This window comes from Mus caroli, unplaced genomic scaffold (genome assembly GCF_978045245.1).
Source record: "Mus caroli unplaced genomic scaffold, Mus_caroli_1 scaffold_18, whole genome shotgun sequence".
In the NCBI taxonomy this organism is placed as follows: Eukaryota; Metazoa; Chordata; class Mammalia; order Rodentia; family Muridae; genus Mus; species Mus caroli.
This window is the reverse complement of record NW_028227273.1, coordinates 51743575-51769934: the sequence shown is the minus strand read 5'-3', so window position 1 is coordinate 51769934 and position 26360 is coordinate 51743575. Positions and strand designations below refer to the sequence as shown.

General features: G+C 44.1%; 1 protein-coding gene across 1 annotated transcript in view; it reads left to right on the top strand.

Moving 5' to 3' along the window:
* Tnfrsf21 (TNF receptor superfamily member 21) overlaps positions 1 to 26360 on the top strand; it is a 72206-nt gene that overhangs the window by 9183 nt on the left and 36663 nt on the right. The window contains exons 2-3 of the mRNA XM_021186473.3: positions 12231 to 12882; positions 14323 to 14817. Coding sequence (XP_021042132.1) covers positions 12231 to 12882; positions 14323 to 14817 — 1147 coding nt within the window. The remainder of the gene's footprint in view (positions 1 to 12230; positions 12883 to 14322; positions 14818 to 26360) is intronic.

Below are 26360 nucleotides of genomic sequence, written 5' to 3'. Positions count from 1 at the left end.
TGAGCTTCACTCCCACCTGCCAACACTGAAAAAAGAAGTTTTAATTAATCCTTAGAGAATTCCATTTAGTGTATTTTGATTCCATTGCTCCTGAAGCGCCTCCCAGATCCTCCCCACCGCATGACTTACCCAACTTTCTCTCCCTCTCGCACGAGCCTCCTTGCATTGAGTACAGTTTGTGTTGGCTAACTGCTTGCTTTTGGGTATCAGGCCACAATCAATAAGGAAAAACAAACAAACAAACAAACAAACAAACAAACCTGCTTTTCATACTGAGGATGGAACCTAGGGCTTTCACATACTGAGCAAGTGCTCTACCTCTGAGTTGTACTCAGCTCTCAGATCGCTCCCGAAGCCTGCTGGGGGATGGAAGCTGGAGGTCCGCTGCTTCCACAGGGTGGAGAGCACAGTCCTGGGGTAGTGACAGTGAAGATGAATTTTCTAGAATTTACTGGTGGTGAGATGGGAGGGGGCAAGTGGTGTCAAAGGAGGCGGGCTCCTAGGTTCCTAAATTGAAGACTGTGATTGGAAGGATGGGCTGGGGGCGTGGCAGGTAGGATTAGAACCCTAAATTTCTGATGTGTAGTGAGTTAAGTTTGAAGTGTTGGTGATGAACATTGGCTTGGGCCTTGATTTTGCCATTTTAAAATAGCTGACTCTCTGCAGGTCCGAAGCGCACTGAGCCATCGCGACCGTCACCAGGCATTTGGGCTGCCGTCCTTCCTCCGCAGCATCCAGCAGCACAGACATCTGTGTGTAGAGCAATGCTCTGTTCCCCCTTTAGGTTGTTTCCTCTGATTGCATTCCCCAAAGTGGCATTGCCAGGTCAGAGGAAACGAATGAGTGGTTTTTATGGCGTTCGCTGCAGATTGCCAGATTGTTTTTTAGGAAGACAATCAATTCAGCATGCCACCAGCCACCTATAAATGTGCTTTCTAGTCCATGAATCTGCCGGGACTGGACTTTCTCATTTCAAATTACTTATCTTCTTTTTAATTCAGCGATGTAAGGACCTTTGGTGGTCTCTGTGACAGTTTAGTCATTTCTAGGGGCATAATAAACATACTTGCACGATGCTTGACTTTTAATGACTCATGGTCTCACTAGCGAGTAGAAGTTATGCTAATCTTATTTTTATTAATTCTATTTATCATTCTGGTTATAGGTTCTTACTAGCTGTAAGGGCATTGCTTTACATCCTATTGACTTTTTATGATCATGTTTACGTATTTACTTTGTTTGTGTGCACGTGGGCATCTCTGTGTCACAGTGCGTGGAGGTCAGAGACAATTTATGGAGTCTATGGGTCCTGGGGATAGAATTCTCTACCCGTCAGGCTCAGTGTTAAGCCCCATTGCCCAATGATCCATTGCACCAATACTGGACTCTACTATAATATCATAAAAAATAGGATTGTGTTATTAAACCTTTTCCTTTCTGGGTCTGAGAATATTCTTTTTTTCCCCCATTTTGTTAGAAATTCATCCTTTGACAGGTAGTTATAAAGAATCCTGATTGCTTTGAATTTTATAATGTTATTGGTTGACTTGTTGATATTTCTGGATATTGGTGTCGTATATGTGGTGGGAATCCCCTTGGTGTGTTCTGAAGGATATATGTGTGTGTGTGTGTGTGTGTGTGTGTGTAATGGATTCTGTGGGTAAACACACAGGGGAGTGCTGGGCCCAGCTGATTCACCATTTCAGGCTGTTCTTCCGTGGAGTCTCTGGGACAGGTGATAGTTGATATATTAATTGTACCCATCCAGAAGATATATGGAGTATTTTCTGAACTCTAGACTAGGGCATCAGAGACTTTTTCTGTAAAGTGCTAGGCAGTACGATTATCTTATGATATCTGTGGTAACTACTTAATTCCACCTTTGTGCAAGACATGTGCAGGCAATGTCTCGAAGAGTGAGTCTGGCTGTGTTTCAATAAAACTTTATATGTGGATAATGAAATTTGAGTTTCACACAGTTTTCACAGGTGCTAGATTACTACTCATTCATCCTCCTCACTTCACAGCTATCAGACTATAAAACTGTTGTAGGCCTATAGGCTATACAAAAATAGACGGCGATAGAGTCCAGCCTGCTTTTAGATCAGGGCATTAATATTGTGTGAGAGCAAATTGGGGCAACTCACTTTGGAAAACCCTTACTTAATTGTGCTCTGGGCATCTAAAGTGAGATTACTAATTATAAATCCTTTCTATTTTATTATTTTTTTGTTATAAGCCAAGGTTTATTTCATTTTAATTAATTAACTTACTTTGAGATAGTGTCTCTGGTTGACTAGGCTGACCCACGGCTAACCTTGAGCTGCCTCCGTTTTAAGTGCTGGGATTATGGTGTGTGCTGGTCTCGGAACTCACCAGGCAGGCACTCAAATAGCTGAGCCAGCCACATCCCCAGAATCCCAAGTGTTTGCTTGTTTGTTTTTAATATAGCGTGAAAAGTAGGTTTGCTTTCTCCTGTCTTTATCTTGACGTCTGCTTTAAAACAAAACTTCTACAGTGTGTTCTGTGTTCGGGGAAGTGAGTTTCAGGATTATAATCTTTTATTAAATTAAATAAAAGAAATAACCAAATTTTTGGTGTTTGAGAAAGAATATCCCTATGGAAATCAGCTTGAATAGGAAATCAGTGTCTAGTACAAGCTGGCCTTGGATTTTGTGATGTTCCCGTCTTTCCATCCTAAATTCTGGGGTCATAAGCATGGACCACCATGTAGATAGGCAAGTACCACTAGGCACATAGGCGTGTACCCAGCTGGCAGTTCTTTTCTTGTTTGCTTGTTCTGAGCCAGTTTTGGTGTGGATCCCTGCCTCACTTTGAATACACTATGTATATCCATCTGGCCTTGAACTCACTAAGTACACCAAGCTGGCTTTGAACTCACTGCATACCTCAAGTTGGCCCTGAACTTGGGATATTCCTCATGCCTTTGTCCCCAGAGTGCTGGGACTACAGTGTATGCCACTGTGCTGGAGTTGGGTACACCTTTAAACAAAAAAGTCTAGAGTTTGGGGGCTGGAAATGTAACCTGCCTAGCACACACACAACCTTGGATTTAATTGCAGCATGACCAAACAAAACAAACAAACAAAACAACAACAAACAAAACAAAACAAAACAAAAAGGAAACATTTCTCAAATTTATACTTAAGATATAATTGAAATGTTTTAAAACATTGTCTAGTCACAGGTAATAAACTTAAAGTCTGGTAAAATCATAAATTGGTGGGGTGATAATTTCCCAAACTGGTATTCATCCAGCAATTATCATGTCAGACATGTTCTCCATACTCCTTCTGTGTAACTAATTATCAAAACAACTTAGAATGGCAGTTATTATTGCTGTGTCCATTTTACAAGTGAGGAGGTAGAGGCTTGGACGTTGGCTCTTTCCCAGGTTAGAAAGATAGAAAAAATATGTAATTTTCTTCAGCCCAGAAACCAGATTCACCAGCTGACACTCACAGGGTATCTTCAATTCACACCCGACCCTATTTGCTTCAAGATAGCTACCGGTTGGAAGGCTAGATTCCACAAGACGGACTCTAACGAACGTCAGGTATCAAGAGTAAAAGTCAGGTTATAACCTGTGCTTTCTGTTGTCTGACTGTAAGTCAGAGTTCCTATGGCTCTCAGGGGGTTCAGTTAACTTGTAAGCATGGCCTCACATATCTCAGGGAAACACTTTCTGAATATCGCTCTCTTCTACATAAAGGAGGCCCATGATAAAGCATGCAGAGGAAGGCATGCTTAGGGCAGCCATATAAGGAGCACCGTGGAGCTGGGGAGCTACTGTGTCTGCCTTGGACACTGTGAGCTCTCTGAACCTTGTCCTTTCAGGGTTTTATGGAGGTGCCATTTCATAGGCACAATTTACTACATCATTAGCCATTGGTGACTTAACTTAACCTTCAACCCCTCTCCTCATCCCAGAGATTGAGGTAGAACTGAAAGTAGCAAGCTGAATATAAAAACCTTGTGTGTTCTGACCACTGGTCTCCATCTTGGTGGCACCCTCTCAGAGCCTCCACCCCCTGTCATTGCATCACCACCCAGAAGACCCTAATCACCCTGGCTGTGAGCTTTCCTACTTTGTGATGGGATCCATGGGAAGAGACCACATCTATATTCCTTAGTATCACAGGATGGCAGCCAGCAGGTACCTGGGCGAGCAAGGCGTATGTGCTACATTCTAGGCTTAAATGGTTTTTTCCTTATACTTTGAAGCTTCAGTTGCTGCACTGGCCTGGGTTGTATGCTCTTCCGGACATGCCCAGTCAGCATGAAGTTGCATCCTTCCATCATCTACTGTTTTCTGTGTGATACTACTTCACTTATTACTCACTGGGCATCCTATTGGCATCTCTCAGTAAGCAGAGAATAAAGAAATAACTACTGTGTTGGAGGGAGACGGGGCTGTGGTCCAGAGACTGATTGCTGTATGCACTTTCTCTTCTGCATTGCGGGTTTCAGAGAAAACAGCTCCTAGGTAAAATCTTCCCTGTTTTTTTCCTCTCCAGTGTCCCCTGAGCTTGCCTCCTTCTGTTCCTACAGTCAGCACATTCTGGCTCTGGCATTCTCTATAGTCACCAGCTTTAAAAACAGTCCCTGCTTCCTTTGCTTTGGCAATAGGAGATGGCTCTCCCTCCTTCCCATTCCTCTCACCCCTCCCATCCTCCTCTTCCTCCATCTCTCCTTCTCTTCCATCCTTCCTTTCTTCCTTCCTCTTTCCTTCTTTTCAGAGAAGGCAGTAGAAATGAAAGAGCCAACCAAGTTTATATAACATAACTGGAAATATCCTGTCTGTGATTTGTGGAACCTTTGTCCTTGAACCGTTTGTTTGTATGTATCCCACCTGCTCCCCAACTTCGGATCTGGGAAATTATAGCCATCCAGTGTTTATATTACAAATTAAAAATGATGGCCCAGCTATCTGGTCAACAATTCTGAGGGCTGACCAGCTCTGTCTTTGTCATCAGATATCATATTTCATAGTCATCCTCACAGGCAAACTTTATTACCTTACAATCTCTACAGTAACTATACAGATATATATGTGTGTATATGTGTATGTGTATGTATATGTATATATGTATGAAAAAATTCTATATCAAAGTCCAGAGCAATTTTCCTGCTTCTCACTAAGGAAAAGCAGGTCCACCTCTGTCTTGAGTTTGCTTGTTTTACAATGAAATGTTACTAGAACTTGAGAGAAAATGAAAGTGATGTCTGCCTGGTGCAGGGACGATGGCTCAGTGGGTAAGATGCTGGCTTACAAATGTGAAGAGATTTGAGTTTGAATCCTTAGCACTCATGTAAAAAGGCTGGATGTGGTCTTGTGAGCACCTGTAGTGCCAGCATTATGGAGGCTGGAGACAAGGAGGCTTGCTGGAGCTTGCTGGCTGCCAGTCTTGTTAAAATGGCAAGCTCCAGGTTCGATGAGAGAGCCCTGTCTCAAGGCAACAAAGTGGAGAGGGATGGAGTAGGACACTCTATATCTTCCTACATCCTCCTCCGGCTTCCCCGTGGGCATGTGCACCTGTACACACACATGCATATACCACACACACACACACACACACACACACACACACACAGAGAGACACACACACACAGAATAACGTCAAATGGCACAGATCTGTTGTAACCTTTAAGCTACCAAGGGATCTCTTGTTTATCTGAAGGATGAGGTCATGGAAGCGGAATTGCTGAACAATAAGTAGATGTCCACATTCTGAAATGGATTCACACATCCGGGTGCTTCTTGTCTTCAGTCAGGCCCACCTGTGCTGTAAACTGCAAGTGACACATCATAGGTGTGCTATAGGCCACCAGGATACACGGTGAGACTCTGGAAGCCTTCACAGTCAGTCACCTGCACCAAGTGCTGCTCTCCACTTGATCTCTGCTTCTCTCGTTTAAGCTTCTAATCATTCAATAAACACTTGTAGAGTTTTTGGTTGCTTTTTTTTTTTTAACCAAATACACAGTTTGAGACAGCATGCTGATACTTGATGCGTCTATCCACTGTTGACGGTGACATTCTTCTACTTCTTCTTTTTTTTAGATGTTTTGTTTATTTAGATTTCAAATGCTATCCTAAAGTTCCCTATACCCTCCCTCCGCCCTGTAGGTGACGTTCTTAGATACATGGAATTTTCATAATAACTGCAGTTTAAACACAGAGAGAATCTAACCTTCTTATATTGCTTATAATCTTAAGCACAAAGTGTAATCTTCTCTTTTTTTCTTTCTTTTAAATGAGAGAAGAATATTTGTACTCTTTAGTATATTAGCTTTTTTATTTTGAGTATCATGAAGAAGCTAATTCTTAGAAGCCAATTATAGTTCTGTTAGGACTTGGGAGGCAGAGGCAGGTGGATCTCTGAGTTCGAGGCCAGCCTGGTCTACAGAGTGAGTTCCAGGACAGCCAGGGCTACACAGAGAAACCCTGTCTCGGAAAAAAACAAAAACAAGAAACAAAAAACAAACAAACAAACAAGGTGGGGAAACAAGCAAACAAGAACGCAGGCTGCTCTTCCAGAGGTCCTGAGTTCAATTCCCAGCAACCACATGGCAGCTCACAACCAACCGTAACGGAATCTGATGCCCTCTTCTGGTGTGTCTGCAGACAGCGACAGCGTACTCACATACATAAAATAAATAAGTACATCTTTCAGAAAAGGAAAGTAATGTCTTCAGTGTCTTTGAAGGTGAACAAATTCTTTGCTTTCATGCTGAAGGGAACCAGGGTACCTTATTGGGATTTTTCAGTTAATATTATGGCACCATTGTGAAGGCTTTGGTGTCTCTCACTCCCAGCAGCCGCCTCCACCATTATTGTTTAGTTTACTAATTTTAATTATTCGTGGTCTGAAAATTCACCCGTTTAGTCAACAAGTCCGTATCAATGAGCTGGGTCCTTGAGGATTTGGATAGCATCAGTGGGTCTCATCAACTCATCCCTTCTCATCAGGAAGGGAAAAGAGGGCGTGTGGTCCAGTCAATGGATACGGAGTCTACATGCTGTTCCGCATTATAGATTCCAGGGAAGACACACAGAGTATAAGTGTGTAAGTAAGAAAACGATGACAACCATGTAGGGAAAAGAAGAAACCAAGGAGAAGTCTTGTCTCTCTGGATGATTTTGCTTTTTCTCAGATGTCAGGGGGAAGTGAGAGTTTGAAGCCGAGTGTGAAGGAACCAGATTGAGCGTGTGAGTTAGAGTGGGTGGGGAGAGAGAGAGAGAGAGAGAGAGAGAGAGAGAGAGAGAGAGAGCACTCTGTTCATAGAGAAACTTATGGGGGAGGCCAGGAAGTTTCTTTGAGCAGCTGGTCTCTGCATTGTTTGTATTTCTTTAGATACCCATTTTGGGAGCTGGCAGATTTCACCTATAAAGGGCCAAGTGATAACTGTAAGCTAACTGAGGTTTCTGGGCAGAATGATCTCTGTCATAGCTTTGTAGCTTTCCCACAGTAGCCTGAGAGCAGCCACGGGTGCTAGCTACATCAGTGTCTGGATTCTAGGAAGCTTGTTTATAAGACGAGCTGGTATGTTGGCATTCCTTTGCTGGCCCCTGGCTTGAAGGATGGCTTGCTTATTATTTTCCTAGTGTTCATTAGGTAGTTGAGCAAGAGAGGAAGTATAGTCTGTACAGTAGTCCCTGGCCTTGAGCTGCTTATACGCATTAAGGAAGGATAAGTATATACACTTTCGGGACTGCCAACCAACATTAAGAGACACTATGTAATTAGACGCTGGTACAATAGACAGAAACAGGAAGTGTGATGGGCTACTTGCTCATCTGCTTGGCATCTGGGTGTTTAGAAAGAGATTTAAAGGCTACATAAGGATGGCGGGATTTGACAGAATCACAACACGCAGGAGGGTAGAGTTGATTGAATACTACTACTGAGTTCAACCTGCTCATTTCCTAAGTGAGCAAACCAGTATCCCGTTGATTTCCCAACAGGTTGGGTAAGAGCATGCCTCCTCTTTTCAAAATCTTTGTCCAGTTCTTTCCCTGACTTTTTCTGCTTGATCCACCCAGGGATGTTTATGTACGTATGTTTGTGTATATGTTTTATATTGTTAGGGGTGAGAGAATGGAGTCGCTCCAGGTTATCGATTGCATTTAGGATGTCAAAAGACTGGGGCCAGGGTGATAGTGTCTGCTACTTGGACTGATGTGGAGAGAAGAGAAGCTAGGTGAGGGGTATGGGAGGGAAGAAGCAGTTGTGCACAATAGAAAACTATACCCTGACCTATATACATGCAAGAAAGCAGTCAATGAAGCCTTGGTGGGAAGACCCTCTGAAGTAAGACATACCCATCCTGTTGGTTGTGCGCCTAGCCTTTAACAGCTAAGCCAGCTCTCTAGAATGTGCTCATTCTGTTGAAGAGCTCTGAATTGTTAGAATGAGAAAGTTTGTATGTTAAAACAGACAGATCTTGGTGATGTAACAGAAGTTAGTAAAAGAGAAATCACAGAGCAACATGGTTGGCTTTTTTTCCCTTTGCATACATAAAACCAACTCAAACAAGAGAATGGGGAAGCTGAGAATCTGTAGTTCCAAATTGCTAGGACTATTATATGGATGTTTATTGGGGGGGGTTGGAAGTAAAATGCTAATATTGAGTTATTTAAAAATGCCAGGTTAGGTAGAGATCCAGGGGGTGACTCTGATAGTGAGATTGGACTCTGTCCAAAATGTGGCTCAGGATCAAAGAATTTTACAGTCAGAGGGGTCTTGGTTTAGTGTTAGGGACTCAAGAGTTAGTTTGATACCAGAAACACTCAGACTGATTAAAAAGGCAAGAAAAAAAAACCCCACAGCCAAACAAAATAAGTTCCTCACCCTGTTGTAGACTCACAACGGTCTCAGAGATAAGACGAGGTACATGAAGAAAGTATTTTCAAAAATCATCTCAGACAGTATTATTTTTTCTTTTTCCATTTTCGTGTGTGTGTGTGTGTGTGTGTGTGTGTGTGTGTCTGGGCTCTCATGTGTGGTTCCATGTGTACATGGAGCCCCAAGGTTGACATTGGGAGTCATTCTCAATTGCTCTTCCTCCCTATTTGTCGAGGCAGGTGCTTAAGCCAAACCCAGAGCTCAGTGATATGTGTCATCTCTCTAGCCTGCTTCTTCTAGGAATCCCCTGACATCTCTGTGATGGGATTACAGGTAGACTGATGTATCCACTGGATACACACTCTTCCCAGGCAATTTCAGTATTGTACTCAAAAGCCTGAAACTATGTTAGATCTCTCTGACCTGTCTTAGCCATGTCTATACACATGGCGGGGGTTGGGGGGAGAAATCAAGGGTCTTAACTGGCAGGACCCAACCTCGGTTTTCTTGACTCTCACTATCCATGACCTTGTCTCCCCTTTCCCATTTGTTTGTTTTCTCCTCTAGTGTTAGCTTTTGCTATAATCTTTTTATATTGTGCAGGGGCCATCTTTAAATATTGTCTTCCATTTGGTCTATTTTTGCCCAGATCCATGGGGTTAAAGGGAAGAGCTAATGTGTGAGGTGCACATATGTGCATGTGTGGATGTGCATGTGCGTGTGCGTGTGTGTGTGTGTACTATGTATGTATATATGTATGTGTGTATGTATGTATGTAGAGGCATGTTCTCAGGTAGCTCAAGTGACTCTCAAACTTGACGTGTAGCCAAAGATGGCCTTGAACTCCTGATCCTTCTACTTCAGCCTCTCAAGTGTTGGGTTTACAAACTTGCGCCATCACCAGGGGATATTGTTTTGTTTTGGGACAAAGTTTCTTTATGTAGCCCAGACTGGTCTGGATCCTGTGATCCTCTTGTCTGAGTCTCCCTAGTACCGGCAAGTACTTCCATAACTTGGAAGGGGAAACTCTTGTTTAGATAGTTTTTCCTTCTTCTTCTTTAAATAGCACAGTGGGATTAGCTATTGACTCTGGAATTGGGAGAGACTTTAGATGACCCTGTAGTCTTGTTGGAGTAATAAGCTCTGCTCTCAACAGGCCTTCCCTCTGATTAGGCTTTGCAAAGCAGAGTTGCTCTGTTTGAGACAGAAATGAGGGGGCTTGGAGCCTACCTCCCATTGCTCCTTGGCAAGAGGCAGCCCTGTGATCTTTGTCCAGTTCAGCACTTGCTTCTGTCCCACTGGTTTCTTCCTCCACCCACTTCGCTAAACACAGTTAATTCACACTCTCCTTTATTCTGTTTGCAGGAGATAGATGAGGTAATTTTATAGGTCAATATTATAGTCCCTTAAAAACTGATAAAGGAGCCAGGCATGGTTGTGCAAACCTATAACCTTGTGATTCTGAGGCAGGAGGATTACAAAGTTGACACCAGCCTAGGTTGTATATTGAGACTCTGTATCAACCAAATAAACTGAAAAAAAAAAAAAAAAAGCAAAACGGATTAGCCCAGCTCCGTGGCTCATACCTATAATCCCAGCAATTGGAGAGTCTGAGTCAGGATTTCCACGAGGCCAGCCTGGGTTATAAAATAAGACTCTATCTCAAAACAAAATATCTTCAAAATAATTTTACCCCCACAAAATCAAGAATCCCAAATGGAGCAAGCGTGGTATAGAGTGTAGGGAATGTGCGATTGTTGGGTGGGGTTTGAACACAGCTAAGTGACCCCAACAAGTCAGACATCAGGAAAGAACCTATCATCCCTGTCTTAGAATAAAAGTCTGGATCCTTGTCTAGTCTGGTGGCTCCCTGGATCAGGAACCCTGGGTGGGGGAGGCTGGGGTTGAGGCTCCATTTCCTAGAGCTTTGTGTATCTCCCCAGGGTGCACACTTCTGAGTCTACAGTGGGGGTGGGGCACTAATCTTGTACTTGGGCTCCATTGGACAGATAGTTTCCTCCACCCTGGGCATCTGCTGAACTCAGGAGAGGGTGTCTGGGCTGGTTGTGCAAGTAGAGGGAGCAGGAAAAGGAAGGGCCAAGCCAAACGCTGAGAGGGGAGACTTATCACCAAGTAGCAGGCTCTTCTCTTTCTCAATTTCTAATATGAAATTAAGTTTCCCAACAAGAAAACCAACCACTATCCATTGCCAACCGTCTCTCCCCCTACTTTCAGACTCAGAAGGAAGAAAACTAAGTATACCGTAAACTCTAAGGAGGAAAACTCCAGAACCGGTGAGAGGCCGGGAAGTACCCTGGCCCCACATAACTGTGGGGTTGGGAAAAGAATAGACTAGGGTCAAGTTTTGAGATGCTAAGAAGACAAACTCTTGATCACCTTGCAAACAGTTTTTTTTTTCTTTTTCTTTTTCTTTTTTTTTTCTTTTTCTTTTTCTTTTTTCTTTCAGTTACTGATGTAGCTGTAAATCTGTAAATCTAGAAGGAATTTGTTCGGTAGCTGGTAGCTTGGGGCAGCCATGATTTTCATACAAATTTCTCCATCTCACTGAGGATGGCAAAGACTATCAGGGCCTTCATTTTGACAGCCCCAGGGAAGCAGTCACTCTAGTCTTTGCTCCCTGCTTCTCTTTCACAGCATCTCAGGACTTGGAACTTGGGACCAGGTGTGTGTGTGTGTGTGTGTGTGTGTGTGTGTGTGTGTGTGTGTGTGTGGTTTGTCCAGACAGGGTGTCTCCATGTAGCCCTGGCTATCTTAGAACTCGATTGGTAGACCAGACTAGCTCTAAACTCAGAGATCCGCCCGCTTCTGCCTCCCAAGTGCTGGGATGAAAGGCATATGCTACCACACCCAAAGGGTCCTCCAAGTTTTTAATCTAGAAGTTGGTGAAACTCTGACCTGCTGGGTGAAGTTTTTATTTTAGAACATGAACACTGAGTTATTCTTGCTGGACCCAAGTTCAATGGGTATATTTCTCAATGGATGCCTGCAGAGATTGTGTCTATCGGTTGTGGCCTTCAGAGACTGGACAAACTGGGTTTGAATCTAAAAGCATCAGCTCCATTGTTGAATGCACATACCAGGACTGTCAAAAGCATGCCTGTTTGTTAAAACAAAACAAAGCAAAACAAAACAAAACAAAGCAAAACAAAACAAAACAAAAGTTTATCATTAGGTATGCAGGTGCTATAGAAGTGACAACTTTGGCACACACCTTCCTCTTTCTGATGTCAAGTTGGTGTGGTACCCGCCAGATCTTGAACAGTGGTGATGACCGTGTTATTGCTGTTGCTGTTGCTCTATTCTCCTCTGCTCCTCTGACACCTCTCTTATTTCTTTCAGCTTGGATTCCTCAGCACCATCACAGCTCAACCAGAACAAAAGACTCTGAGTCTCACTGGCACGTACCGCCATGTTGACCGTACCACTGGCCAGGTGCTAACCTGCGACAAGTGTCCAGCAGGAACGTACGTCTCCGAGCACTGTACCAACATGAGCCTGCGAGTCTGCAGCAGCTGCCCCGCGGGGACCTTTACCAGGCACGAGAACGGCATAGAGAGATGCCATGACTGTAGTCAGCCATGTCCATGGCCGATGATTGAGAGATTACCTTGTGCTGCCTTGACTGACCGAGAATGCATCTGCCCACCTGGAATGTATCAGTCTAATGGTACCTGCGCTCCCCATACAGTGTGCCCCGTGGGCTGGGGTGTGCGGAAGAAAGGGACAGAGAATGAAGATGTGCGGTGTAAGCAGTGCGCTCGGGGTACCTTCTCTGACGTGCCTTCCAGTGTGATGAAGTGTAAAGCTCACACGGACTGTCTGGGTCAGAACCTGGTGGTGGTCAAGCCAGGGACCAAGGAGACAGACAACGTCTGTGGCATGCGCCTGTTCTTCTCCAGCACAAGCCCACCTTCCTCTGGCACAGCTACCTTTTCTCACCCTGAGCATATGGAACCCCACGATGTCCCTTCCTCCACCTATGAGCCCCAAGGTAACTCAACCCCACGAATTACTTGCTTGAGGAAGGCTTTGAGCCCAGTAGAGTGAGCTGCTAACCAAAGATGTTCTCTCCACTTTGCTAAATCTAAAAAATCATCCCTTGGAGGAGGGAACCTTCATTTTTTGTGGCTAATTAAATTTGGCTTCTTTGGACTTAATAGAAATATTGCAACTCAGAAGGTTTCTATTAGGAGACAACAGATATCTAGAAACTAGGTTACATCAAACTGGCGAATAAAGAACTTCGAGAAATAAGGACAGTGTGTGACCTTATGTAAATCACTTAACTGACTCAGTGCTGGGCCTGAATGAGTGAGTTGACTGATTTTAGTTGTTTAAGGTTCCTTTCAGATTAAAAAAGTTATGTAAAATGGAGCTAATCGTGTGTAGATGGAACCAGAAGAAGAGAAAGCAAGGGAGAGCTTGTCATTATGTCTGGAAGGAAGGGAGGAATGTTGACTCCAAGGTAGGACAAAAAAAGAGAAGTTTAAATCTGAGTAAAGGTAACCAGCCCTCGCATCTGGAAAAAATGACTTAATTTTTTTTTTTTTTTTAGCTTGAGTTCATGGCCTTTATCCATGTCTGTCACATTCCCATCAACACTCAGGCAGAAGTTCAAAATTTGCTAGATCCTCTTTCATTTCACTTAGTTCCCATGAGATATGGCCAACTTAAATTGTGTCTGCTAGCACACAATTTGTGTCATGTGTGATGATGTCTGGCCTTCAAGTGCAGGGAACGATTTCTCATGCCCGCCATTTTGAAATGAAGAGACAGGTATGAGTAGCTCCAGTGGCTGACACAAGTCAGGCTCTGTCTCAGGTTCCATCCCTCACACTCTTTTCATGAGGGCTTTGTGGAAATGTCACAGAAAGCAGTTCACAGAGCCAGCCCCAACCCTGTGTGAGCTTGGAGATGGCTCCTGAGAGAGTCCAGCCTTACTCTATTGACTGACCTGTTGCACAGGGTTGGCGTGGAGCCCTAGCCCTTCCCTTTATCTTTGCCATGGGCTCTGTTTCATCATTGAGTCATGAAAGGTGAGGGAGGAGGAGAGCAAGCAAAGGAACTTAATTGAAATGAGTTCTCTGCACAATCCAATCAATGAAGGGCTACTAGTGACAGATAGACATTTGTCCACGTAGAACTTAAAAATCGAGGGGAAGCTGTTTAGGGAGCTCAAATATTGGTTTCCCCAAAGATGCCCATGTTCTGGGCACAGAAACAGAGTTTAGCTATTCATATTTTTATCTTTTATATAAAGATGCTGTTAGGACCTTTATTAAAATGGGCAAAATAATATTTAATCTTAGCTCCAACAATCATCTCTTTCTTGATTATCTGCCCTCACTTGGAGGTGACAAGGGACAGGAGAGAATGTGTAGATGCCCAAATATGGAAAAGTTCTTCCCCCCTTCCTTACTCTTTTTTCTAGGCATGAACTCAACAGATTCCAACTCTACTGCCTCTGTTAGAACTAAGGTACCAAGTGGCATCGAGGAAGGGACAGTGCCTGACAATACGAGCTCAACGAGTGGGAAGGAAGGCACTAATAGGACCCTGCCAAACCCACCACAAGTTACCCACCAGCAAGCCCCCCACCACAGACACATTCTGAAGCTGCTGCCATCATCCATGGAGGCCACGGGTGAGAAGTCCAGCACAGCCATCAAGGCCCCCAAGAGGGGCCACCCCAGACAGAACGCACACAAGCATTTCGACATCAATGAGCACTTGCCTTGGATGATCGTCCTCTTCCTTCTGCTGGTCCTGGTGCTGATAGTGGTGTGCAGTATCCGAAAGAGCTCCAGGACTCTCAAAAAGGGGCCCCGGCAGGATCCCAGTGCCATAGTGGAAAAGGCAGGGCTGAAGAAGTCCCTGACTCCCACCCAGAACCGGGAGAAATGGATCTACTACCGAAACGGCCATGGTGAGTTTCTTCTGCTTCCTCTCTGCGTGTAGAGCGCTCGTCCTCACTCTTGGTCTCTCAAGGGGTGGGGAATCTGTAGTGTGTGGAGTCCCTTTTCCTCACCAAGAACTTTCCAGGATCTAGCAGGTTCTAGAACATGATTCTAATCATCTATTACAAATGATGCAATTCAGTTAGGATCACCTCTTTCCATTTCCCTCCCTTGCACCATTGAAACTGGAAAAGGTTACTGAATCAGGGACCTACCTGTAAGTCACTGTGAGGGACTTATATGTTTTAACTGTGTTCTTTAGCAAAAGCTGGAATTTAATCTAGCGAGGTTTCACTCAAACAAGAGATTAATTGTTCAGGACTCATGGCACCATGTCTCTTACTACTGTGACCCTTCCTTCTTTCTGTTTTAAAAAAAAAACCCAAGCACATACTATTTGTGGTTGTATGTGCATGTGTGCATGCATGCATGCTCGAACATACTCTCATGTGGAGGTCAGAGGACAACTTTTGGGAGTCGGTTCTCTTTTCTAACTGTGCGCTCCAGAGATCCAACTGAGGCTTGTGTAACAAAGAGCTTTTAGTACACGGAGCTATCTTGCCAGCCCACACTTCCCTTTTCTGTCGCAGGGCTGAAGGAAAAAAATGGGAGTTCAAGACTAAATTGCTATAAGTTAGCTGGGCTGCAAGGTTTAGATGTGAATCTTGCTGTTGGCTTTGTATCTTCTCTCTCTCTCTCTCTCTCTCTCTCTCTCTCTCTCTCTCTCTCACACACACACACACACACACACACACCTCCCTCTTAAATGTTTAGAATCTCACCCAATCCAGGGAACAGAAATATCTGTTAAGTGATGGATATACACCATAAGAGGTTTGTCTTCATCTGAGGCTGTGCCTCTCACTTAGTAGCCTCTGTGTGTTGATAGAGGCTGAAATATTTTGGTCTTTTCTCTTTTAAGGGCAAAAATAGCTTACAGTACTTATTTGTCTCTGTGCTCAGTCTGACATGAAGGCAGCAATTTTGTTCCCCGCTGTGGTTGTAACTTCCTTTCCTGAGTGAAGGCAGGTTCTGGAAATCCCATTCAGATGTTTCCTTTCCCATTTACAGATAAAGGTGTATGCTCACCTTCCGACAAACTGGTTTTGAAAGTGCATATACTCTTTGGTATAGTAATTCTATTTGGGGACTCTATTACTGAGGTATAAACAGATATTTTTTTAAAAGCAAGCACAGTGAACATAAACGCTCTTTTGTGGGGAGAGGAGACAAAGTCTGACTCTGTAGCCAGGCGGGCTTTGAACTTGTGAGTCTTTATGTCAGCATCTTTAGTGTTGGGATTAGAGGTATGGGACGGCAAGCCTGGCTAACCTTATAGCTATTTAACTTAGCCTTGTAAATCAAAAATATTGCAAACAAATAAAGTATCAATTCTAGGGAAAGAGCTGAGCAAATGCTGAACTGTACATGTATAATGGGATGTTTTCACCCAGTCCAAAGAGTCATTTATATCGCATAAAAGGAACAGACAGAGCTTCATAGTTTGCCACAGTCTAGACTCTTTTAAACCTTCAGAGGTTGGAAGGAAAGATGCCAGCATGAAGAACAGTTCCAGTGTGGTAGGATTTTGTCCTTTTACCCCTCTTTTTGTTAGTACCCCACAAATGGTACAAGTTTTGTATAATAAAACCATTACAGGAAGTTGGAAAGGAACGTTAAAACCCAACTTATTTTGCCTTCCTTAAAGACTTGGGAGACTGCTCAGCTGAATGCTGGGGCAGCACTCTGCCTGGTTCAGACTCCCAGAACTGTCCAATTTCTGATGTGACAGCCTCAAGTTGTCTCCTGTGAGTGTGTTGCGCTGTCTTCATAGCTGTCACGGGATGCCTATGGCTCTTGGGCTGCTGGTTGGCCATATCTGGCTGATAGCCTATGTTGACCCTCTAGACTTCTCTGGAAATCTGGTGGCTAGAAAGCCTCACCATCAACCCTCTGCCTTTCTAATAATTTTTTTTTAAACCTTCCTCTGGTCACATAATTCTAACTTAGAAGTTGTGAGGAGAGGAGGGCAAACAATACCTGTATTCCTGTTGTCAGGTTGGTCTTATTGCTGTGGTTGTTCTGAGATAGTGTCTTACGCAGCCCAGGCTGCCCTCAAATTCACCACATAGCCAAAGCTGCCCTTGAATTCCTTATCCTCCTGCCTCCGACTCCCTAATGCTAGAATTACACACATGTGCCACCACATCCCACCTTCAGATTTTACCCGTTGTCATCTGTTCTTTGCTTCTGAAGCCATATAGTAATTTTACACAATAGAGATTGTATTGCAGAATAATGTGTTATATTTAATGGCATGTATCTATAACACATGCCATACTTATATACACATTTACTCAATAGACAAAATAAACTTCCCAAATTGTTTCATGGGCTTTTACCCTTTAATAAATTAATATATTTCCTCACAACAAAGATATTCTCTTTGTAAAATATTTCGTAGTTTCCAACCTCAGTAAACTGAAAGTTGGGACAATACTTTGTTGTGTACATGGCTTCTTTTGTTGGCCGGGTGTCCAAGTTTGCTTCCTGTTGTTATGATAAGCAAAAGAAACCTGGAGGTGGGGGAAGAGTTTATCTGGTTTACACTTCCATGTCAGAGTTCATCATGGAGGGAAGTTAGGGCAGGAACCCAGATAGGATCTTGGAGGCAGGAACTGAAGCAGAGGCCCTGGAGGAGCATTGCTCACTGCCTTGCTCCCCGAGGCTCCCCTGATTGATTTTTTTTATACAGCCCACCCAGAGGTAACACCATCCACAAAGGGCCGGGCCCTCCCATATCAATCATTAATCAAGAAAGTGCCTCACAGACTTTCCTATGGGCCAATTCAATGGAGACATTTTTCTTAATTGAGATTCCCTCTTGGTAAGTGACTCTAGCTTGTGTCAGGTTGACAAAGAAACAACAACAACAACAACCCCACTAAAATACCCTCAAGAATCAAACAACTAACATATCCAGTTAGGCCCTTTACAGAAAGAACATTTGTTTTTGCTTTTGGTTTTGTTTTTTTTTTTTCGAGACAGGGTTTCTCTGTGTAGCCCTGGCTGTCCTGGAACTCACTTTGTTGACCAGGCTGGCCTCGAACTCAGAAATCTGCCTGCCTCCACCTCCCAAGTGCTGGGATTAAAGGCGTGCGCCACCACTGTCTGGTGTGTTTTTTTTTTGTTTTTTTTTTTTTTTTTTAATTTGGTGTGTGTGTGTGTGTGTGTGTGTGTGTGTATGTATTTATATGTAGGTGGGTAAATGTGTGGGCATGTGTATGTACATATGTGCACGTGAGTGTGGAGGCCAGATATTGATATCACGTGTCTTCTGAGCTCTCTCTCCATTCTCTTTTCTGATCAGGGTCTCTTACGGAAGCCTCAGCGTGGTCTAGCTCTCCAGATTTCCTCTGAAATCCTCCATCATCACCACCTAAGACTGCAGGTGGTCCTTGCCCCACCCGGCTCTCATCTGGGTGCTAGGGATTCACACTCTCCTTCTCACACTTGCATGGCCAGCACTGTCTCACTGAGCACTTTCTTCTCTGAGGATGGACAACTTTTCCCTTGAGGGTCAGATCTAGTCTAGGATCAAATTTCATATTCAGCTGCCCCCTGGAGTTACCTGTGCTCTGAGTCTACCTTGTTAATAGAACATGTGACTTCTCCTTTTAAGATGATGTCAATGCAAAGTTATCTCTCTGTGATGATGCTATTACTCAATAATTGGCTATTATAGTTTGTGATCAGATATATTTAAAAACATGCTTTTGGAGCGTAGGTTTAAAATTCTAAGAATACAGCAGGTTGTGGTAATAAAGGCTGGCCCCGGAGCAGAAAGCACTAGAGAATGATGACCTCAAGCATTCTTTTAAAAAATGTATTACGTGATTATTTGATTACTTACATAGTGTGTTGAGGTGGTTGCATGCCACGATGCATGGGTAAAGGCTAGAAGACAATTTATAGGGGTCAGTTCTTTTCTACCACTATGTGGACCCCAGGGATAGAACCCAGGTCTTAAGGCTTAATGCCAAGGGTTTTTGCCCTCTGAGCCACCTCATCAGTCCGACCTTCAACATTCTTACAGCTCTTTTTGCCTCATGAAATGTCATGTGTCCTTACAACAACATCCTGGTTTATATAAAAGGGATGGAAGCAGACAAATCAAATCCAACCTAGTCACACACTTTGGTCCCTTTAACCGGGTGTCTTTCAGTCATCTCTGTCGGGTGTAAGTAGCCCCTTCTGTAGTTCAGCCTTCCCCGGGTTTCTGCATTGGGATATTTCAGTTTGAGGTGTTTCTCTGAGGAAGGCCTTTTTCTTTCCAAATTGCTAGGTTCAAGGGTGCAAGCAGGTAAAATCCTATTACAAAGAGAGGGTCTGTTCCGTGAAAGCTGCAGCAGGTGCGCTGGGCTCGCTACGAACAATGCCTCGTTGATCTGACTGTATTGTGCTCGGGCCGCAGATTATCCCGCCTCACGAGATCCTTTCCTGGTTCTTGTCCATTCATACTGAATGGCTTATGAGAATGAGGACTGAATACCCAGGAGTCTTCCATCAAAGGTCCTGGAAGACCTCCTTTATTTACCACTGCCCATTGTAACAGGGACATGCCGGGCTCCTCTTTACAAAATTGTTATTATTGCATGACAGTTTCATCTGGACACACAATGCACTGTGGTTATATTCTCTAGCCATTAGCTCTGGTATCAATCTTCCTTTCTCTCTGAATGCTACCCTCTATCTAACTAGCCTCCTATTTACTTCCCCATTAAAGAAAACGATGCCCTGTTCCATAGCATCCAATAGTGGTCCATAAACATATCTTCAGGAACAGAGTGGGGGAGGGGGTCATGTCACTTCCTATTCCTGTGATGTGACCTTGAAGGTCTCAATGTTGAGCAGGTACGGATCTCATTGCTGCTGTGTGTCATGGCTGCAATGGTTGTGTTGTGTCTCAGTGACCTGCGGGATCTTTCTTGCCTTGTCAGACCTCAGCTCTTTTGTCTTCTTACCATAAAGTCCTCTTGGGCTTCTCTGTCTGCCATTGATGTACAGTTTCTAAAGTTGATGTTTCAAGCACTGTGGTTCTGCTCTCACGGAATCCTCTGGTTAGACGCAGGAGTTGCACCTTCGGAGGTTACGTGCTTTGGTACTCCATAGCTTCCTTCCTTTCCAAAGCCAGAAGAGGTTGGCATGGTCGGAAAAAGCAGAGGTTTCTTTCAATATACTCACTGTAGCACTGGGGATCGTAAGTAAATCCCTCTAGAGTTTTTATCTATGAGCCCTATTTAAAGATTTCGTTATGAGGTTAAGCTGTCATAATGATGTGAGCCTATTGTTTGGGCTCTAATTGCCATCCTTTGTCGTCTTTGTGGAAATAGAGTTCTTTTTGTATTATAACCCCAAGGTAATGGGGTCAGTGTGGGTGGGTGTACAAAAGTTCCACTTGATTTAAAATGGGAATGAAAGGGCTGGAGAGATGCTCAGTGGTTACAAGCCCAAACTGTTCTTCCAGAGACAGCCTTGGAACAGCCTTTTAGATAATGCAGCTCCAAGGGACGCTAACGTCTCTGGTCTCTGTGGGCGCCTGCTCTCGCGTGCACTTACATGTAATTTAAACAAATAAACATTTTCTAAAGATGATCAGTGCAAAAGCCAGGCATAGAGGCAAGATCGCTTGAGAGCCTGAGGCAGGGGTGCTGCTACAAGTTCTAGGACAGCAAAATGAGTTGTAGGTTAGCCTCACTACACAGTGAATCAAAAGACAAACAAACAAACAGATAAACAAACAGACAAATAAGGTGAAAGAAATGGAGGCTACACAGAAAATTCTTTTATTTGACCTTTTTTTTCACATTCACAAGCACACACACACACAGACACACAGACACACACACACACAGACACACACACACACACTCTAAATGATAATGATAGTAAAACTTAGTCTCCCTACAACTGCACTGAGGAAGTATGGGAAGATCCCCCCAAAAGCCACCTTGTTCACTTCCTTATGTCTGCAGAAGGTCCAGCCCCATTGGCAGTGAAGTGCTGAGAATAGGAACCAATTGTGCGCTCTCACGGTTGTTTCTAACCGGTGCCATTGCTGTTTCTTTTCCTTCAATTATTTACCATCTCTCATGTCTTTTTTCCCCATTCCTTGCATTTTCAAAAGTGCCTGAAGCTGAGACCAGCGTCCACCATGTACTGACGGGGGAAGTGTGGGAAAGAGCGGAGAGGAACACGACCCTGCCCGGCCCTGCTGTTACTGTGTTGGATTATGCTTCCTTTTGCTCTTAGGTTTTAGACTATGAGTTAAAATGAGACGTAGAAAAGGGAGTAAGAAAGGGGAACTGGATTTACCTAGTTTAGAGTGTGTGTAGCTTCTGGCTGGCCTAGTTGTTCAGTGGTCTGCCTTAGGCAGCTAGCATGCATTTGACAGTGTGTACCACGTGACCTGTGGACAGCAGCAAACATTGTGAGGTTTCTGGGGCTCTCTTAGGTGTGGACTGCTTTGCTTTGGTGGCCACAAGGGAGAGAGGTCATTCTCTGTACTTAAAAAGGGATTAATGTAGCCTGGGCTGGGGACATTACATTGCATAGCCGAGGATGGCCTTAAGCTTTTGACCACTCAGCGTTCACTTCCTGAATCCCGGGAGGGCTGGAATCATAGGTATGTCTGACCTGGCTTATGGTGCGGTGGGCTGAACCCAGGGTTTTGTGTATGCAGACAAACACCCTGTCAAGTTTACGCCTGTAATATTCTATATAGCAATCTATTTTAAGATACTCTTTCTGAATTTCTAGTTCTTTCCATCGGTCACTGTAACTATCTTGCCTAATCTCCTCTCATAGCTTGTAAATTCTTAGAGGAGAGGCACTAGGTTTTAACATGTGGCTGGCCCTACACTTGGCCTATGCCTTGGGGCTCCAATGGCCTATGCCTGAGTTATTTCCTGTGGTAGCAACACGCCTTGAGGTATTTAAGCTAAAGTTAACTAAAAAGCAAAATTCAACTTCTCGGTTGCACCAATAATAACCTGAATGCCTAATTGACATATATAACTAATACTTGCCTGATCACATTGGGACAGACTGAACATTTCCATTGTCTAGCACATCCTGCAGGATAGCAGTGGTCTAGAACATCCAAGGACCGGTCTCCTTATTCTTTCAAGGTTGCAAGGTGATCGTTTCAATGTAAATCTATTGAACCATTGAGTTTGTCCCTGTTGGCTTACAATGATGTTGTGCTAGGAAAGTAAACAAAGCTTTTGTTTTCAAGATTTATTTTATTTTTTAATTATGTGAATCTGTGTGGGGTATAGGCACATTGTGGGTGCTGGGAGCAAACTTAGGATCTCTGCAAGAGCAGTATGCACTCTTAGTCACTGAGCCATCTCTCCAGCCCTTAAACCGAGGGCTCTTAGGGTAGGTGGGTTGTAGGTCAATTGTAGACTCCAGCACCGATTACTTTCGAGCCTCACAGGAAATCTCCATAACTGCAGGATGCGATGGTACAGTTTGTGTTGCAACCATTGGCCTCTGTTTTTGTAGTGTCAAAAGAACCCACAGTCAGTGTGTAAATTATCAGAGGGGTCAGAGTCTAACAAAAGTTGATCTGTAAGATCAGGTGGCACATGCTGGGCCGTGGCCATAGGTTTGCCACTCTCAGGAGTTTTCTCTTTCACCTTCTGCTCACTGGAGCAGCTCAGGTAAGCGGATCCACGCCTCTTGGAACCCTCCTTGAGCTTAACTGTGCTCAATTTTACCTTTAGGGGCATCCGTTGCTGACGCTGCTACAGGGATGCATAACAAAGCTGAGTGACTGAGAGGTCTATAATGTGTAATAGCTGTCCTCATCATTTCAAATGATTTAGAAATCCCTCCATCCCCTCCCAGTAATATCCTGGCTTTTACACAGAGATTGCCATTTTACATGTGGGCCTACCTCACTAATGTCCTTGCACGGACCTCATACAGCTTGTCTCTTCATCAGAGCAGAACCGTAGAGGAAGGAGGACACGGTGGTTTGGGTTCAAACCTCGACTTCCAATATACTTTGAAGGGGGAGTGAGTCTAAGGGAGATAGTGGACAGATGCTTAGAGATTTGGAACTCCGACACCAATCTGTATGCCTGAAGGGAAAAACAGAGAGGGTTGATTGTCTCAAATCAGTATTCACTGAGGTATGTGTGGGCTGGAAGGTAAGGGAAAGTGCAGGATTATACAGGCAAGAGCCATCTGTAAAGCAAGTGCTTAAAAAGTAAGAGAGGGCTGAGTGGAGGCACGAACTCATTTCCTAAAGGTTTGCTTGTAGTCCTGAAGTGCAGCCACAGGCTGCAGAAATGACATGTGGCTAGGACAGCTGATGCCTAGATCTTCCCACCTACTGCAAAAAGCCTGTGGATGATCCTGGACCAGACATTACTCTCTTTGGTAATGAGGCTTTTTAATAAAATCAGGACACCTAAAGGCTTAGGTCCCAGAGGTCAAGGCTGAAGATGATTAATATGATGATGTGTTTTTTTGCCTTAGCTGGGTGCACGTCACGTCACCCTGATATTTGATAGAAATGTAGGCCATGTGGGTCCTGCATATGCTGTAGTGTGGGAGTAGTGTATGGCTACTCAGAGAAGGGAAGCCAGGCTTAATCCCAGCTTTAGGCTACAGAAGGATCTCATGTTCACCAAAACACCAAGGACAGCTGATGACAGAGTGATGGTAGAATAGTAAATACTTCTACTTGTGTGTGTCACGTGAGGCTGGGCAAGGCTGAGACCATATAGGGGCTCTGCGCTTATGTGGGGTGTAGGGGATCCCTTAGTATTGAGAGAGATTCAACAACTATTCCAGAACTAATGTTTGGAGACAATCTTTTCAACGTGGCACAATAGTCCAACATGCATTGTGAATCCCAGCAATGGGGGAGCCATGACTAAGGCTCGCATTTATTTCTGAACTTGAATACTGAGAGACCTTGGTGTCATGGTGGAGCCCCAGTTACAACTCCTGAGCTTCTAGAAGCCAGTGTGAAGAGCTGTGGCTCTGTGAAGCTCTGTGAAGAGCTCAGCAGCTCCTATGTATCTGTAAAAAACAAGGACTAGGGATGGACATGTCTAAATGTCCCCCCAATCATTGCTTGGTATCCAGCAATAAAGTTTAGGCTAACCTGAAGCCTTTTTAAAATTTACATACTCTAACCATGGTCTATTAGTGTGAGTGTAAGTCGAGTAGTAAAAGGATTTTTAAGTTACATGTTTACCACAGGCTAGTGCCTGCTTGCAATCCATTGCAGCTATGAATTTAAGTTCTGTAGGATACTCCGAAGTGGTCTATGGGGGTGGAAGAAATGGTCACTCATATAGAGATAGAAAACTCAAGTTCCAGAAATGAGTTACTTCCCTTGCAGAAAGGCCATGGCATAGCCTGGTGTTGCCCGTGGGGTAAGTGACTTGAAGAAGGTGACTCTCCAGAGACTCAGGCAAAGTTCTTGTCTGTTGGGGACATCTTTAGCCATGACAACCGTGGCTTTCTTCAGGGACAACTGAAGCAAGGGATGTTGGGCTAGAGGGAGATTCTATTCTCTGTCTTAGTTATTCCCTGCTCCCTCTCAGCTCAGCTTCTTGCTATAGTCCCTCTCATCTGGGAATCATTGTTAGCTACTGGTGAGCTGTTTACCTGAGGAGAACCTGACGAGCCAGCCAGCTGGAGCGGAATTACTTGTTTGGGTCATACAGGAAAGCAAGCATGCACAGGTGCATTGTTCGGGCTTATTCTCAGACAATAGGGGAAATATGGTTGAGGTTGGTAGCCAGCATCACATTTAAGGAATCCTAAGGTAAAGAAAACACTGGGATTTTTAAAAAAAAAAGATTTTATTTATTATTATACATAAGTACACTGTAGCTGTCCTCAGATACACTAGAAGAGAGCGTCAGGTCTCATTATGAGAGGTTGTGAGCTACCATGTGGTTGCTGGGAATTGAACTCAGAACCTTTGGAAGAGCAGTCAGTGCTCTTATCTGCTGAGCCATCTCGACAGCCTGGAATTTTTTTTTTTTTTTTTTTTTGTAAAGGTTGATTTCTAAATTGTTTTCAGTGCTGTTTTTTATTTATGTGTGCTTGATTATCGAGATCGAGGTTCAGTCTTAGCAGTCTAGGGCTTACAGGGCCCTGGTCATGTGAGAAGAGTTTTTGTTTTGCTTTTTGGAAAACCTAGAGGTTGGACATCGATGAGACTGCAGCGGTGTGGATGGGGGAAGGGAGAGGGGGAAAAAGAGGCGAACTCCTGCTGTCTAATGTCCATTCACATTATACAGATGGTAGAACTGAGCACAGGAAGTTATTTGCTCAAGCTGTGATGCTTTAGTATGGGGGTGGGGGCGGGAAGTTAAGGCCTGGCTCCCGACTTCTGGGATAGTACTTCTTATGTTATCCATGTTGCCTTGCCAGTCAAAGGATCGCATGATTTTGCCCACAGTTTGGGAGTAAGACAACAGAGAGGTCATTGGCTTTGGAGGACCCTGGAGGTCTTCAGTAGTGGCCAAGGAGTAGATGAGTGTGAAAGAGATGGAGAGATGGCCTGTCCCAGACGAGGAACACCCTTTGACCTCTCCCAAGATCGCCCCAACGAGAAGGATGATGGTCCGTGAATACTAATCAGTAAGAGAGGGACCCGGTGTGTCTCTACTTTTGCTAACCACCCCAGCTCAATGATTCCAGGGTGTGGAAGACAAAAACCAATCGCTCGGAAATGGAGGTCTTGGTCGTGAAAGGTATAAACTTAAATTGTTAAAGTCTTTTAACACACACAAAACTTTCCACCTTTGAAGAGCCAAGGAAGTTCAAGTCCCCTTTTCTTTCATCCCAACAGCCTGCACCTCAGAGAATGGGGAACTTTTGACTACACCCAACTCAGGTTCCCTTGAAAATTCTCTTGTCTAAGGAAAATTTATCAGGTTTTTTTTCCTTCCTTCCTTCCTTCCTTCCTTCCTTCCTTCCTTCCTTCCTTCCTTCTTTCCTTCCTTCCTTCTTTCCTTTCTTCCTCCCTCCCTCCTTTCTCTACTCCCTCCATCCCTAACCCTTTTCCCCTTCCTTCCTCTCCCCTCTCTCTTTATATATACATATATGTGCATGACCGTGTGTGGGTGTGTGTGTGCATGCATGCACGTGTGCGTGTGTGTGTGTCTATGTGTGTGGGGGTGTGTGTCAGAGGACAGTCTCTACTGTCAGTGTTCATCTTCCATCTTGTTTGGATACAGGATCTCTTCTTCCTTGCTGTATATGTCTGCCAAGCTGATCTGCCACCATCTAGAGATTCTCCTATCTCTGCCTCCCACGTCTCCATAGAGCACCAGGATTACAGATGCTCACAGCTGCATCTGGCTTCCAAGGATCTAAACTCACGTGCTCATGCTGTACAACAAGGGATTTACCCACCGAACCATTTCCCCAGCCCAGTCTAGAAAAACACTTTATTATTAAGGCTGGTTGGTGG